At 60.0% G+C, this 15,539-nt stretch overlaps 1 protein-coding gene across 3 annotated transcripts; it reads left to right on the top strand.

Annotated features, from left to right (window-relative positions):
* The first annotated feature begins 138 nt into the window (after positions 1-138).
* Positions 139-14,551, top strand: CUL7 (cullin 7). Of its 3 annotated transcripts, none has more exons than XM_045869931.3 (26): positions 143-680; positions 1,523-2,110; positions 2,658-2,809; positions 2,953-3,450; positions 3,960-4,098; positions 4,198-4,394; positions 4,688-4,898; positions 5,439-5,676; positions 5,767-5,872; positions 6,828-7,055; positions 7,349-7,439; positions 7,541-7,712; positions 7,881-7,986; positions 8,275-8,370; positions 8,560-8,735; positions 9,060-9,193; positions 9,508-9,690; positions 9,951-10,057; positions 10,141-10,323; positions 11,589-11,749; positions 11,910-12,126; positions 12,211-12,505; positions 13,243-13,388; positions 13,536-13,662; positions 13,739-13,944; positions 14,174-14,551. In XM_045869931.3, exons 2-26 carry the CDS (start codon positions 1,531-1,533, stop codon positions 14,495-14,497), a joined length of 5,073 nt encoding a protein of 1,690 aa, XP_045725887.1. In that variant the 5' UTR covers positions 143-680; positions 1,523-1,530; the 3' UTR covers positions 14,498-14,551. The 3 variants fall into 3 exon arrangements, 2 of the variants coding, with proteins under 2 accessions (XP_045725887.1, XP_045725888.1); XM_045869932.3 differs by having other exon boundaries at positions 144-680; positions 12,229-12,505; XR_010413626.1 differs by lacking the exon at positions 12,211-12,505 and having other exon boundaries at positions 139-680.
* The last annotated feature ends 988 nt before the right edge of the window (positions 14,552-15,539 follow it).

Below are 15,539 nucleotides of genomic sequence, written 5' to 3'. Positions count from 1 at the left end.
CAAAAAACACAGGCGCAAACAAGGATGGGAGAGGAGAAAGGAAAGGACAATATTCGGCAAAGACCGGAGCTGCTCCCCCCTCATTTCCAGCCTACCCGCCCCCCCCCCCGCCCCCGTCTCATTTCTTTTCTCTAACGGAGGGGGCGGAAATAAATGACCTCCAAGGTCGTCTCCGATTCCGACTTCGGGAATTGGGGAGAGCACTTCCGGTGGGAGGAGGGAGGGCGAAAAGGAAGAGGAAAAGGCGGCGCGGAGGAGGTGCCGCGCGTCGCCGAGGTGGCACCGGCGACTCCGCCCCGGCGCTCTCCCAGGGCCCCCAGCTTTCCGCTGGAGCCAGCGGAAACGAGCCGCCGCTCCGGGCGGGTGACGGCGCCCCCGGAGCTGGGCGAGCGGCGCCGCTGGCTGGGCCCGGTCCCACCCCGCCCTGGCTGGCCCGCCCCGGCGGCCTTGTGCGCGCGGACGGTGACAGTGGCCGCCCCGAGGGGCTCGGTCCCTGCGCGCCACGCCCCCTGCCCGCCCGCCTGTCCTTCGGAGGCACGCCCCTCCCGCCTCTCCGCTTCGACCCCCTCAGGGGCCCAGGCGGGGCCCAAATCTCCGCCAGCATCGCCGCCATCGTCTGCGCCGCGTCCCTAGCTCCGCGAAGGACAGGCCTCGCGCCGGGACCCCCATCGACTTCTGAGGTGGCCAGAGCCCCGCCGCGGCCCCTGCCCCTTCCCTGGGTTTTCCTCCGCACACTCGCCACCGGCCGAGCGCCTACCCGATCTCGCGCCACCCCCCTCAGCCCAGTTCCACAGTGCCTTGGGATTCTCGTCCATGTGGCCTAGCCCCCTCCCCCGCACCTTGCCGCGCGCCCCCGGGCCCTCGCGTCCACCTGCCTCCCGCCGCTCACCCACCGGGTCTCCCGTGACCCTGTCCTGGGTCTCCCGTCTCCCCCACCGGCTTGCTGCTCCAGCGTCTCCAGTCGTCCGCGCCCGCAGCCCACCAGCCTCTCCCAGCCCATAGCGCCTTGCCCTCCCCCCACCCCACTCCACCAACAGTTCTCCGGGTCTCTTGTCTCTGTGACACGCTCCTGCGCTTCAACCATTGGACCTGGCGTCCCTTCCCAGACACACTCGGGGTCTCACTCCCCAACATGCCCCCCCCCGCACCCGCACCCCCCCCTACACCCCTCTGGGCGTCCTGTATCTCCTTCTCAGGGCTGCTGCCTGTCCCAGGGCCTTGGGATTCACTTGTAACTCCAAGGCTGCCCTGCCCCCACTGTCCCCTTCCCACTGCTCCAAACCAACCCACTCCAGGCTGCAGGGCCTTGGACCCTCCTTTCAACCAAACTTTGTGTTCTTAGAACAAACACCCCAGTGTTCCCCTGCTGAGGCCTGGCCCCACCCAGCCTGCAGCAGGCAACTCCTGGGCCCTGCTTTACCCCAGTCAACGGGACAGCTGTTACCACATTTGCTTTCCCAACTCCTGGATGTCCTTGATTTTCATTTTAGCTTCCCTGTTCTCTTCTGCTTGTGTGTCTCAGGTGCCGGCATGGTAGGGGAGCTCCGCTACAGGGAATTCAGAGTGCCCCTGGGGCCGGGCTTGCACGCCTATCCGGACGAGCTGATCCGCCAGCGCGTGGGCCACGATGGGCATCCTGAGTACCAGATCCGCTGGCTCGTCCTCCGGCGCGGAGAAGACGGGGAAGGGGACTCTAGCCAAGTGGACTGCAAGGCTGAGCACATCCTGCTGTGGATGTCCAACGACGAGATCTATGCCAACTGCCACAAGATGCTGGACGAGGATGGACAAGTCATTGGGCCCTCACAGGAGATTGCAGGGGATGCTGGGGCCCTGGACAAATCTGTGCTGGGGGAAATGGAAACCGATGTGAAGTCTTTGATTCAGAGGGCCCTCCGGCAGCTGGAGGAGTGTGCGGGCACCATCCCTCCTGCCCCTCTGCTTCACACGGTCCACGTACTCAGTGCCTACGCCAGTATCGAACCCCTGACCGGGGTGTTCAAAGACCCAAGGGTCCTGGACCTGCTCATGCACATGTTGAGTAGTCCTGATTATCAGATCCGCTGGAGCGCGGGCCGGATGATCCAAGCCCTGGCCTCCCATGATGCTGGTGAGGAACAGTGTGGGGCCAAAGGAAGGGGAAGCTAGGTCAGCCCAGGGCCCCACAGGACACTGTGGCAGGAGCCTCTGCCTCATCAGTGCCTGAATGATTCTGTTGCCCTTCTCTTTGAGGTGAAAGAAAAGGAGGTAGGAAGGTAGGTGGGGACATCTCTGTAGGAAGAGGAAGGCTGGCTCAGTCAGGAGAGCATGCGACTCTTCATCCCAGGGGTCGTGAGTTCAAGCCCCATTTTGGGCACAGAGTTTACTTAAAAAATAATAAAAGAAAGAGGAAGGGCTGAATCCTCAAGAACCTCCTATTAATTGGATCTCTATGCAAAGGAAGAGTTAAGATATTAGATTATTGCAGGATATATATGTATACGAAATACGTATATAGAAAAGATAGTAAGTGGTTGCTTTTGAAGCAAATCAGCAAATCATGTCATCCCTAATGCGTGGTGACAAAGGGATTGGACTGAGAGGGTAGAGGGTCTAGGAGGGAAGCCTGGGAAGGGCATGTGAGGAAGCCGTTACTGACTCTGGGGTGTGGGTTTCAGGGACCCGGACCCAGATCCTTCTGTCGCTGAGCCAGCAAGAGGCCATTGAGAAACACCTGGATTTTGACAGCCGCTGTGCTCTGCTAGCCCTGTTTGCACAGGCCACGCTCTCTGAACACCCCATGTCTTTCGAGGGCATTCAGCTGCCACAGGTATTCTGTGGGGAGGTACTGGGGGCGGGGGCTCTAAACAAGATCTAGGGACCAGGCCTTTGTACCTGTCCTTAAAGGATGGAGTGGAAAGAGGAGCTAAAGCTGGGACAAGGTGGATATAGGCCCACGGTTTCATCCCACAGGTCCCAGGAAGGCTGCTCTTCTCCCTGGTGAAGCGCTATTTGCATGTCACTTCCCTTCTGGACCAGCTGAATGACAGCACTGCAGAACCGGGAGCCCAGAACTCTGCTCCCGAGGAGTTGAGTGGGGAAAGGGATCGATTGGAGCTGGAGTTCAGCATGGCCATGGGCACGCTGATCTCAGAGCTGGTGCAGGCCATGCGCTGGGACTGGGCCTCGAGCAGACAGGGGCCCTCGGCACGGTCCTCCTGCTCCATCTTCCAGCCCCAGCTGGCAGAGGCCAACCCGGGGCTGCCTCCCACCCGGGCCCAGCCCTCCATTAGGAGGTCAAGGAGGTTCCGCCCTCGCTCTGAGTTTGCAAGTGGCAACACTTACGCCTTGTACGTGCGAGAGACGCTGCAGGCCGGGATGCGAGTGCGCATGCTGGAGGACTATGAGGAGGTCAGCGCTGGGGACGAGGGCGAGTTCCGTCAGAGCAACAATGGTGTGCCCCCCGTGCAGGTGAGCGAAGGTGCGTGGGGGACGCCGGTGGGGATCTAGCTGGGGGAGCATAACTGGGGCTTCTATGCAGGGGGCTCTGGCAGGCCACCCCGGGAGAAAACCTGGGGATTGGAATGGTTAAAGGGGGTCAGCAGGTAAGAGGGGGGCCATTTGGAGGGCCGAGAAAATCGGGGCTGGGGAGGCCATGAGTTCAGGAAGAAACGGATACGGCAAGACTTTCCCAAAGGTCAGGGTCAGGGAGAGAGTAGCTGAGGCCAGGAGGAAGGGGGTGGGGGGGGCATAAGCCATCAAGGATGGGTGGGAGAAGCAGAGCCTATTCCCATAGGAGAAGGCAGCCTTTGTGTGTATGTTCGTGTCCTCCATAGGCCAGCGTTGTATTGTTTGGAGGTTGTTCCAAACCTGGCCGGGTGGTCAGCCAGAGAGCTGTATGTTCTCATCATTGGGCCACCACTAGCCATTAAGTGAGCCATCTCTTCCCTTTCTCTCTCTTTTTTCCCCATGTCCTCCAGGTGTTTTGGGAGTCAACGGGCCGCACCTACTGGGTACACTGGCACATGCTGGAAATTCTGGGCTTTGAGGAAGACATTGAGGATGTGGTTGAGGCTGATGAGTACCACGGGGCAGCGGTCAGTGGAGCCCTGGGTGTAGGTGAGCCCGGAGAGGAAGCAGGGTCCACGCTGAGCACAGGAGCAGTGGTCTGGCCCGGCAGACAATGACATCTCTGGGCCCTCTGACCTGTTTCCACAGCTCTGCCCTCCTGGAGGTGGAAGCCCATGAAAGAGCTCTATGCAGTGCCCTATGTTCTGCCTGAGGATGAGGATGCTGAAGAGAGTGAACACCTGTCCCAGGCGGAGTGGTGGGAACTCCTCTTCTTCATCAAGAAGCTCAATGGACCCAACCATCAGGAGGTTCTCCAGATCCTCCAGGAGAACTTGGATGGGGAGGTAGAGCCAGCCTGGAGACACCCAGAAGTTGGAGGGCTCATGGCAAGGGCTGGACTGATAGAGCATTTGGGAGGCTTAGGATGGGGAGTGGAGGTCCACAGTGTAAGGGGCTGCAGGGGAGGGATCTAGAATGTTCAGAGGCATTGGCAAGCTGTGTGCGAGGAGGCAGCTGCCAGCCAGGAGAGCTTCAGGATGGAGAAGGCCTGTGTGGAGATCCCCACCCCTACCAAGTGGCCCCTGGAGCCTCTGTGCCGGCAGGGCTACCCACAGTGAGACCTTCTCCCCGACAACAGGTTCTGGATGATGAGATCCTAGCTGAGCTGGCCGTGCCCATAGAGTTGGCCCAGGACCTGCTGCTGGCTCTGCCACAGCGACTCGATGACAGCGCTCTCAGGGACCTGCTCAACTGCCGTGTCTACAGGAAATATGGGCCCGAGGCCCTGGCGAGGCAGCCAGCTTACCCAACCCTGCTGGAAGCCCGGGCCCAGCCTCAGGAATCAGCAGGTGCAGCCAGAGGGGAAGGTGGGGTGCTAGCCAGACTTTGCAGCAGTTCTGCAGGCTGGCCTCTGGGAGGGCTTCAGCCCAGGAGAAGTGTCTGTGCCAATTCTGGTGCCCTCCTGTCTGGAAGAGTTGGCACCTGAGGAAGAAGATGAAGCGTAGAGCAGCTCCCTCCAGCGAGAGGGAGAGGATGGAAAGTCAGAACATTGAAAGAGATCTGAAGCCTCATAAGCCCCCACATTGAACTTTTTCTGTTGCAGAGAAAGCCAAATTATTGCGTGCTTTTAGATACAGGGAAATGCTCTGCTATTTGCAGACGGGAGGCTCCTTTGCTATTTTAAGAATATAAAACACAAGATTTGTCACAGAGCAGTCTTATAAATACATTAAGAGATGCTCTAAGATCCCCATACTAATTTTTAGGGGGACCTCCCCCCGCAAAAAAAACATTTTTAGGAGAGATTAGGAGTTATAATTGTGTCTGTCCTTTTCTGATCTTAACCGCACCGACCACGGCCAACTCTTGTGACGTCCACCTTCCTGTAGGAAAAGAACCCCCAACTCAGTATCCCGATACTCCTCTGCGGCGACTGATGGAGGGCTGCGGTCCGCCTGGGAGAAACTTCCTGGACCTGGAGCAAGCCCTCAGCTCGGGGCGGCCCCAGGAGACAGAGATCAAGCCGTTCCTGCTCCAGCTGCAGTGGCAGCCCCAGCCCTTCCTTACCCTGATGCGGAGCCTGGCCAGCCCGGCGGCCAACAAGCCCCTGCACCTGACCGTTCTGAGGTGAGGGGGTGGGGCAGGGCATGGGGCCAAGGGGTCTCTGAGGCTAGCTGCACATCTCTCTCCTCCTGCCTCCCCACCTCCACTCCCCAGAATCCTGATGCAGCTGGTGGACTTCCCCGAGGCACTGCTTCTCCCCTGGCACGAGGCCATGGACGCCTGCATGGCCTGCCTGCGGTCACCAGACACTGACCGAGAGGTACCCCCACCCTGCTCTGCGGAGATGCTGCTGGAGGGAGAGGCCGCAAGGCAGCCTCTGACGAGGCAGGCCCCCTGGGCCAGGCTCCGGAGGGCACAATGGAGCCTCTGTGCTCCTGGTTTGGGATTTGTTTTTAAAATCGAATTTTTTTTTTTTTCAAATAGGTAATACATTCATACAGTTACAAATCAAAACAGTAGAACAAGGTCTACACTGAGAATTCTCACTTCCACTGTTCTCACTTCCACCTAATTTTCCCATTGCCTCTCCCCAAGTCCCTTATTGGTTACCACTCATATTAATTTATGTGTACTTCCTGTGGGCCTTATGCAAATATAAATAAGCCCAAGCGTTTGATCTTATTTGCCATCTCCTTTCTTACACAAAGGTTACGTCTATATTACATGAGAAGCCTCAGTAGCTCCTGTTTGGTTGGGCCTGTTGGGGGACGGGGGGATGCAGGAGGCAGAGGGATCAGCATACCTCAGGGCCCCCCGCCCCAGAGAGGTCCTGGGCTTGGAAGGCCTGGCAGGGTGTGTCTGCCGTGCACACCTTTGGCGGTTACCCAGATTTTCATTTCGCAGGTGGACTCACTGAGTGTCCCTCTCCACCCCCTCCCTGCCACCAGGTATCTGTGCTTGGGGCCTGAGCATCTCAAAATGCAGCCCCACAACTGGTTCTTGGGACATGGCCTAAAAAGGAACCACCTGGGAAGCTCTCTGCACCTATTGCCAACATAATCAGTCGTCAAGCACCCCAGGATGGCAGAGCATCTCTTAGCTTTTCCGTGTCTGCCTCGGGTTCTCCAACTCCACCCAGCCCTTGTTCCTGTTGTCCATTCACTGCAGTAGCCCTAGCACCTATATACCACAGTGGGTGCATAGTAAATACTCCAGAAGATTCCCTGTGGCCCGGGCCTCGTCCCCTTTATTCACCAGCCCTGTCCCCACCTCAGGTGCTCCAGGAGCTGATCTTTTTCCTGCACCGCCTAGCCTCCGTGAGTAGGGACTATGCTGTGGTGCTGAATCAGCTTGGAGCCCGAGATGCCATCTCCAAGGCCCTGGAAAAGCACCTGGGAAAACTGGAGCTGGCTCAGGAGCTGCGGGACATGGTGTTCAAGTGTGAGAAGCATGCCCACCTCTACCGGAAACTCACCACCAACATCCTGGGAGGCTGTATCCAGGTCAGGAGGGAGGACAGGGGGCTGCTTGTGGGTTCGCCTCTGGGTAAGAACATGAGCTCTGAGCAGTGGCGGGGGAAGAGGCTGTATTCCTGCAGCTGGGAAAGGCAGGAGAGTCCAGTGAACCCAAGGGCATTTGTTCTCTGCACCCCCTTCCCCACCAGGCCCTGCCGCGCCAGGGTTCTGGAGGAAGTCCCATTGCTGCTGGGTCTTTCTTCCATACGTGTTTGCATGTGCTCTCCACATGTGCTCCTCCCTCCTCCCCGAGCCGCTTCTCTCTGATGTTCCGGCTGCAGATGGTGCTGGGCCAGATCGAAGACCATAGACGGACCCACCGACCCATCAACATCCCCTTCTTTGACGTGTTCCTCAGATATCTGTGCCAGGGTCTGTGCCTGTCCCCGCCTTACGCCACACCCCTACGCCTGTGTCTGTTTTCCCCCCACACCTACCGGGCTCTGACGGCCGCCCCTCCCCCTTGCCCTCAGGCTCCAGTGTGGAAGTGAAGGAGGACAAGTGCTGGGAGAAGGTGGAGGTGTCCTCCAACCCACACCGGGCCAGCAAGCTGATGGACCGCAACCCCAAGACCTACTGGGAGTCCAGCGGCAGCGCCGGCTCCCACTACATCACCTTGCACATGCGCCAGGGCGTCCTCATCAGGTAACGCGCCCCACGGCATACGCACTTTGTCGTGACTTCCTTGTGTTTGTCTTGGGGGAAGCACCACGGCCCCCCTCGAGCCCACACATGACCAGAGAGTCCCCTTGGCTGTGTCTCCAAGGACACGACTCGTTCCGGTCCTGATGGTTTCCTCATCCCTGCTCCCAGGCAGCTAACTCTGCTGGTGGCTGGCGAAGACTCGAGCTACATGCCGGCCAGGGTGGTGGTGTTTGGGGGCGACAGCGCCAGCTCTCTTAACACACAACTCAACTCGGTAGGGACCCGCATGCCATTAGATCAGCCTTCACAGGGCCCGCCCTCCTGCCCAGACTCCTGAACGCCTGAGTTCTTCCCGTCTGGAGCCCCCTAGGAAGTAGAGTCCTTTCTCCCTGTGCCGTTGTGACGACATCAGGCCCCAAGCAGTGAGGGTGGCATTGGGAGCCCTTGGTCAGGACCCCACACCCGCCTGGGCTGAGGGAGGAGGGAACAGGAGCCGGTGTGGGTGCTGTGAGCACTGCCATCCACACACGGGGAGCTGACAGCCCCCTGTGCCCCGCACCAGGTCAACGTGATGCCCTCCGCCAGCCGGGTGATCCTCCTGGAGAACCTGAACCGCTTCTGGCCCATCATCCAGATCCGCATAAAGCGCTGCCAGCAGGTTTGCCAGGGGCCTGGGGTGTGGTTTAGGGCTGTGGAGCTCTGGGTTCTGTACCTGTTGCAGATCTTGAGCCAGGGCTCCAGCCCAGGGCAAGGGCAACTCCAGGAGTAAGGCACAAAGGTGTGCCTGACCCCAGTGCACTCGGAGGGGGGCGTGGGGCAGCTGAAGACAGGCCTGTGTCCCTCGCAGGGTGGCATCGACACGCGCATCCGGGGGTTGGAGGTCCTGGGCCCCAAGCCCACCTTCTGGCCGGTGTTTCGGGAGCAGCTGTGCCGTCATACACGCCTTTTCTACATGGTGCGGGCCCAGGCCTGGAGCCAGGACATAGCGGAGGACCGCCGGAGCCTCCTGCACCTGAGTTCTAGGTGTGCGCGAGCATGTGTGTGTGGCTGTGTGTGTGTGTGAAAGGTAAGAGTATACCCTGGGTGGGGTTCGAGGGAGGGTTAACATGCTTGGGGAGGCGGCTGGGGTGTTCTACAGTTTGGGGAAGGAAAGAAAGAATGGAAAGAAGAGACTTCTGTGGTGGGCGGGGGGTGGGATGTGCCAGTTAACGCAGGGGAGCTTCGAAGTACTGGGTAGAGATTGGGTCTGGCTGGTAGGGGCTAGCCGGGCCGTCTTAGGCTGGGCAAATGCTGGGGTAACTTACGCCTCGAGCCCCTGACACCTGCCTCCCCCATCCTCACCCCCAGACTCAACGGGGCTCTGCGCCAGGAGCAGAATTTTGCCGATCGCTTCCTCCCTGATGACGAGGCCGCCCAAGCGCTGGGCAAGACCTGCTGGGAGGCCCTGGTCAGCCCCCTGGTGCAGAACATCACCTCCCCCGGTAACCGTCCTGACCCTTGGCCCCACTAACCAGCCCCTTCTTGCTCTGCCATAGAGCCACCTACATTATGTTCTTGGCCCTTTTGGTACCTGCAGTGGTTTGGTACCCCAGTGCCCCTCTTCTCCCAGCCCAGGGGCCATCTCCTTTCCCATGTCTCCCAGCTGACACCATAAAGGGGGCCTTGCTAGCTGCCCCCACCCCCGCCACCCGGTACCTTCCGTCCGATCCCTCATTCTCGGTGCTTCTGTCCAGCCCAGCCTCTCCCACTGCCCTGGAGACACGCCCTGCCTTGGCTTGTTTTTCCCCACCTCCAGATGAGGATGGCATCAGCCCCCTGGGCTGGCTGCTGGACCAGTACCTGGAGTGTCGGGAGGCGGCCCACAACCCCCAGAGCCGCGCGGCTGCTTTCTCCTCCCGGGTGCGCCGCCTCACCCACCTGCTCGTGCACGTGGAGCCCTGCGAGGCGCCCCCTCCAGCGGTGGCCGCTCCCCGGCCCAGTGAGTACCTGCGGTTCCGGTGGGAGGTCGGTGAGAAGCGTCTCTCTGCGGCCCCCCGCTCGCACCCTCCAGCCTTCCGTCTCACGCTTTCCCGCCCCACCCAGCTGTTCATCTTCCCGGTTTGTGTCACCCCCACCCAGGAGCCTCACGGCGGGGAGGGGGCGGGCAGCACGTCAGGAAAGGCCCCAGGGCTCACCCTGGTCTGAGGACCCCCAAGCTGAGGGCTGCCCCTGCCTCCGGCCCTTCCCCTGTCTCCACAGAGGGCAGAAACCGCAGCCACGACTGGAGCTCCCTGGCCACCCGGGGGCTTCCCAGCAGCATCGTGAGAAACCTGACCCGCTGTTGGCGGGCGGTGGTGGAGGAGCAGGTGGGCAGGAGCAGGTGCCGGGGAGGGGAGGCGGCCGGCGGCCTGCGGGGCCGTGCCCTCACGCCGCGGCCGCCTCCCTGCAGGCCAGCAGCTTCCTGACCTCGCGCTGGCGGGATGACGACTTCGTGCCGCGCTACTGCGAACACTTTCACAGCCTGCAGAAGTCCAGCTCCGAGCTGTTCGGGCCCAGGGCGGCCTTCTTGCTAGCCCTGCACAACGGCTGTGCTGGGGGCCTGCTGAAGCTCCCGTTCCTCAAAGCTGCCCACGTGAGCCTCCCGCCTCGCCTCTGGCCCACGCCCCTCCCTGCAGTCGCTCCGTGCCCCCCTCCTCACAGCGGCGTCCCTTCCGTGCCCATTCAGCAAGGGCCGGGGCTTGCGTAGAACCATGTGTTTGAGAGCTCAAACACCAAAGACACAGATAGTGACCTGCAGCGTGCTCTCCTAATACTATCTTGATACACTTGCTCTTTCTGTTTGTGTGCACGGTTTAACACTTTACCCACAAGTAGCTAAAATGCTTTATGCTGGTGTCTTTTGACCATTACATATACATATTTTAAGATTTTATTTATTTGAGATAGAGATAGCGCATGAGTGGGGGGGTAGGGGCAGAGGGAGAGGGAGAAGCAGGCTTCCTGCTGAGCAGGGAGCCCGATGCGGGGCTCGATCCCAGGACCCTGGGATCATGACCTGAGCCGAAGGCAGACGTTTAACGACTGAGCCACCCAGGCGCCCTTGACTGTTCCCTTAAAAGCCTTTTTCAGTGTTGCTTTGTCCTTATTTTTTATTTTTGTATGAATTCCATCTAACGGGTGTACTAGAATTTACTCCACCATTCCCAGCATTCCATAGATGTGTAGTAAGTGCTTCAGATGTGTCCGGCACTGTGATAAGAGCTGAAGATAGACAAAGTCCCTCTCCTCAAAGTTTGCAGGCTTCCTGGGAAGGTGCACAGTTGGGCAGGTGATAAAGTCAGCCAGGCTAAGCGCTGCAGGGGGAGCTGAACAGCGGCTGCTGGAGTTGCTTCCGACCCTTCCGTCTGATCAGTGACATTGCAGTGGGACCATCTCTGTGCACATAAATCATTTCCTCACATTAAATTATTGTGATTAGATTAATTTTTAGAAACGTTCAGTGTGAAAAAAACACCTCCTGGGGCGCCTGAGTGGCTCAGTCGTTAAGCGTCTGCCTTCGGCTCAGGTCATGGTCCCGGGGTCCTGGGATCGAGCCCCGCATCGGGCTCCCTGCTCGGCGGGAAGCCTGCTTCTCCCTCTCCTACTCCCCCTGCTTGTGTTCCCTCTCTCGCTGTGTCTCTCTCTGTCAAATAAATAAATAAAATCTCTAAAAAAAAACTACCTCCTAATTGTTAACTTGCACAACTGTTGACGGTTTTATAAAAGAGTTCTGTAAGTGTCGCCCACCTTGGGAAGCAGCTCAGCTGTTCTATGCACTTGCTCAGACCTTCCTCTCTGCCCCGCTCCCCTCCTCCAGTCGCCTGACCGTGGTTTCCCTGTGCCCTTCTCCGTGCGCAGGTGAGCGAGCAGTTCGCCCGGCACATCGACCAGCGGATCCAGGGCAGCAGGATTGGCGGAGCCCGGGGGATGGAGATGCTGGGGCAGCTGCAGCGCTGCCTGGAGACGGTCCTCATCTTCTCCGGCCTGGAGATAGCCACCACCTTCGAGCATTACTACCAGTGAGTGCAGACCTGGGGGGTGGGGGCGCGGGGGGACACGGATGGCAGAGGCGGGGGCAGGGCCGGCGCCAGCTCGCGGGCCCGGGGAGTCCGGGCTTTGGGCCGGGGGGGCCGAGCTGCCGCCGCACTGAGGCTCCGCCCTGCTCTGCGTGTGCTGCAGGCACTACATGGCAGACCGTCTCCTGAGCTTGGGCTCGAGCTGGCTGGAGGGGGCTGTGCTGGAGCAGATCGGCCTCTGCTTCCCCAACCGCCTCCCCCAGCAGATGCTGCGCAGCCTGAGCACCTCCGAGGAGCTGCAACGCCAGTTTCACGTCTACCAGCTCCAGCGGCTCGATCAGGAACTCCTGAAGCTGGACGACACCGAGAAGAAGATACAGGTGGGCGTGGGCGCTGGCCAAGGGAGGGTGGGAAGGGAAGGAGGCGAGGAGTAGACCAGAGGAGGCCCAGCGGCTGTCGGGCAGCCCGTGTTTCTTCCTCAGGGGTGCCTTGAGGCCAGTGACAAGGAGCACAAGGAGGAGAAGGCAGAGGAAGCAGAGGGAGCTGGGGCAGCAACAGCCACAGACATGGCGGGGGAGGAGGACGAGGAGGAAGATGAGGATCTCTACTATGAGGGGGCCATGCCCGAAGTGTCCGTGCTAGTCCTGTCCCCACGCTGCTGGCCCATTGCCTCCATCCGCCACACGCTGAACCCCCGAACCTGCCTGCCCTCCTACCTCAGGGGCACTTTGAACCGCTACTCCAACTTCTACAGCAAGAGTGAGGAGCCAGGAAGAGGATGGCATTCAGGGAGGGAGCCTGCGGGTGGGGTGGGCCCTGGGGTGAGAGCCTCAGTGGAGTGGATTTGAGAAGAAAGGAGCTTACGTTTGGGGTGAGGGCAGGGGCTATCAAGCACCAGGTCCCCAGACTGTTGCCTTTTCTGTCCTAAAAACAAACACAGGACTCTCTTTAGAGAGTGGGAGGTGGGGAGGATGGAAGCAGGGGCATCTGAGGCCACCAGGAAGGACTTGCCCCCCGTGGCAGGGGTCTGGCTCCTGGTCAGTCATCGTCCCCTGAGCTTCCCACTGGGGGCTGGTCCTGGGCTGGGCAGCAGCATAGGGAGAAGAGACTCAGACCCTGCCCTCAGGGGGGGTTGGGGGGCTCCCAGACTAACCAGGGAGACCTCATTCCCTCTTTCATCGTGGATAGTCCAGTTTGATGAGAGCCCAGGCCTTCCTCACTTCATGGTTTTGTCTCCCTAGGAAAAAAAAAGGGAGGGGAACTTCTGGAAGGCACTGATCAGAGTCCCCTGGCACAAGGCGAGGCACGGGGTGGGCTCCCAGATACCTGAGGCTTACCCAAGAGGGGCACGGTGAAGGCTGAGCTCTGGAAGTTCAGGAAGCACAGGATCCATGAACACTGGGGTGCACGCTCGGCAGAGATTAGCAGGGGCAGGGCTCAACCAACAGTCCCCCCTCACCAGCCCTGACCCCCTTCTCTCCCCTGACCTGTCTCAGGTCAGAGCTACCCGGCCCTGGACATGGGACCCCATCGGCGGCTGCAGTGGACGTGGTTGGGCCGGGCTGAGCTGCAGTTTGGGGACCAGACCCTGCACGTGTCCACCGTGCAGATGTGGTTGCTGTTGTATCTCAACGAGCTGAAGGTGGCCCAGCCCAGCTAGGCAGCCCTGCTCTCTGTACCTTGTCCCTCACCCCTCTTCCCTAAACCTCAACTCCCTATCCTCCCTCCCTCTCCCTTCTCTGCTCCACTCTTTGGGGAAGCCCTGAGTATTTCCTTCGTCTTCTCTAAGGCTGTCTCCGTGGAGAGTCTGCTGGCACTCTCTGGGCTCTCTCCAGACATGCTCGATCAGGCGATTGGGCCTCTTACCTCTTCGAGAGGCCCCCTGGACCTTCAAGAGCAAAAGGGTGTCCCAGGAGGTATGTACTTGGGGAGAGGGGCCTCTGCTCTCAGCCTCCTCGTGGGCCCCCCACTGGTGACTAGTGCTTATTTCAGGGGTGCTCAAGATTCGAGATGCCAGCGAGGAGCCCAGGCCAAGGAGGGGCAACGTGTGGCTCATCCCACCTCAGACATACCTGAAAGCTGAGGATGAAGAGGGTCGGAACTTGGAGAAGAGACGGAACCTTCTGAACTGCCTCATTGTCCGAATGCTCAAGGCACATGGGGACGAGGGGCTGCACATCGACCAGCTTGTCTGTCGGGTAGGCGGGGGTGGGGGGGGGGGAGGGCGCTTCGGGGTCGGGGGCAGCCCACAGGAGGAGGCCTGTCCACCTTGGAAGCCTCTGGCTCACCATGGAGCCTGTAGGTGGATGAGGGGGGAGGCTGGGGCACGCCTAAAGGCCTTAGAGCTCACTGGCTGGCAGTGGGAGCTCGAGGTGGAGTCAGCTGGGTGCCTGCCACCTGCTGTGTCCCCTTCCCTCTCCTTCCCAGGTCCTGGACGCTTGGCAGAAGGGCCCATGTCCTCCCCGGGGTTTGGTCAGCAGCCTCGGTAGGGGGTCTGCCTGCAACAGTACCGATGTCCTCTCCTGTATCCTGCACCTCCTGGGCCAGGGCACCGTGAGGCGCCATGACGACCGGCCCCACATACTGTCCTATGCGGTCCCCGTGACGGTGATGGAGCCTCACACCGAGTCCCTGAACCCAGGCTCTTCAGGCCCCAACCCACCCCTCACCTTCCATACCCTGCAGATCCGCTCTCGGGGCGTGCCCTACGCCTCCTGCAGCAGCACCCAGAGCTTCTCCACCTTCCGGTAGCCCTGGAGATGGGACCAGTGCTTTCTACGGAAATAAAGTGCGGGAGTTTGATTACGTGGCCTGTGTGGTGAGTGCTAAGGCTCTGCTGGGCAGCGGAGACTTCCTGGCTGGAGAGGGAGCGGAGCCCTCTGGCTCTGAGGCCGTGTCGTCCCATGCCAGGAGTCACTGCCAGGGTGAAGTTGGCAGCCTGGGGAGAGCACTGGAGGGAGTCAGGTGTGTGGGGGGCGGTAAGTAGACAAGACAGGGCTGGACCTCCAGCCCTTCTCAGAGAGTCTGTGGTCAGAAGTGCTTTCACCTGGCAGGCTGGAGACCCAAGTCCCCCTTGCCGCACGCTCAGTGGCTTGTAACTTGGGCAGATTGTTAAGCAGGGCTCCACCGTTTTCATTTGTGGAATTGGACCAGAGTCCCCGTGGGTTCTGACGAGCACCAGGTATGGGAGCATTTGACGTGCCAGTGAATCACTCTTTTGGGCACCGCACCCAGCAGTGAGTGTAATGCATGGTAAGATAAAGGACCCTGGTGGCCACTGCAGGCACCCAGGAGCCTGAATATGCATTCCATCCCAAAGCTTTAGGATCTGGGTTGGAAGCAGACCTAGAAGGAACTGCAGCTCCCTTGAGCCCCTCCTCGCTGCGCTCTTCGGGTCGTGTAGAGCTGCTCTTGCCAAAGCCAGACCCCCACTAGCACCATGGGTGGGCCACTGTTGGGGAGGCTTGCTCCCTGCTGCTGACTGCCTCCCCTGGCCCCGCCCACACTGAGGCAGGGCGGGGCGGGCTGGGGGACCCAGTGCCAGGGGAGGAGCTCTGCATCTCGCAGGCGCTATTACGGGGGTCAGGAAGGAGTGACGCAGGCATCCTGAGTCCAAGGTTCTTGCAGCCAAGAGATGACTAGGAGAAGGCTACAGAAGAAAGGTGGGGGAGGAGTGAGGGAGTCACATGGTGAGAGAGGGCACAGAAGCCAGACAGAGGGAACTGGGTGCCACCCAAGACAGAGATTTGGAATAGAATCTGTAAGGGAAAAAGGCCAGGGCTTGGGAGAGTCA

This window comes from Mirounga angustirostris, unplaced genomic scaffold (assembly GCF_029215605.1).
Source record: "Mirounga angustirostris isolate CCGP_5_RB_7025 unplaced genomic scaffold, mMirAng1.0.hap1 SCAF_8, whole genome shotgun sequence".
Classification (NCBI taxonomy): Eukaryota; Metazoa; Chordata; class Mammalia; order Carnivora; family Phocidae; genus Mirounga; species Mirounga angustirostris.
The sequence above is the reverse complement of the archived record's forward strand: the minus strand, read 5'-3'. Positions and strand labels throughout refer to the sequence as shown.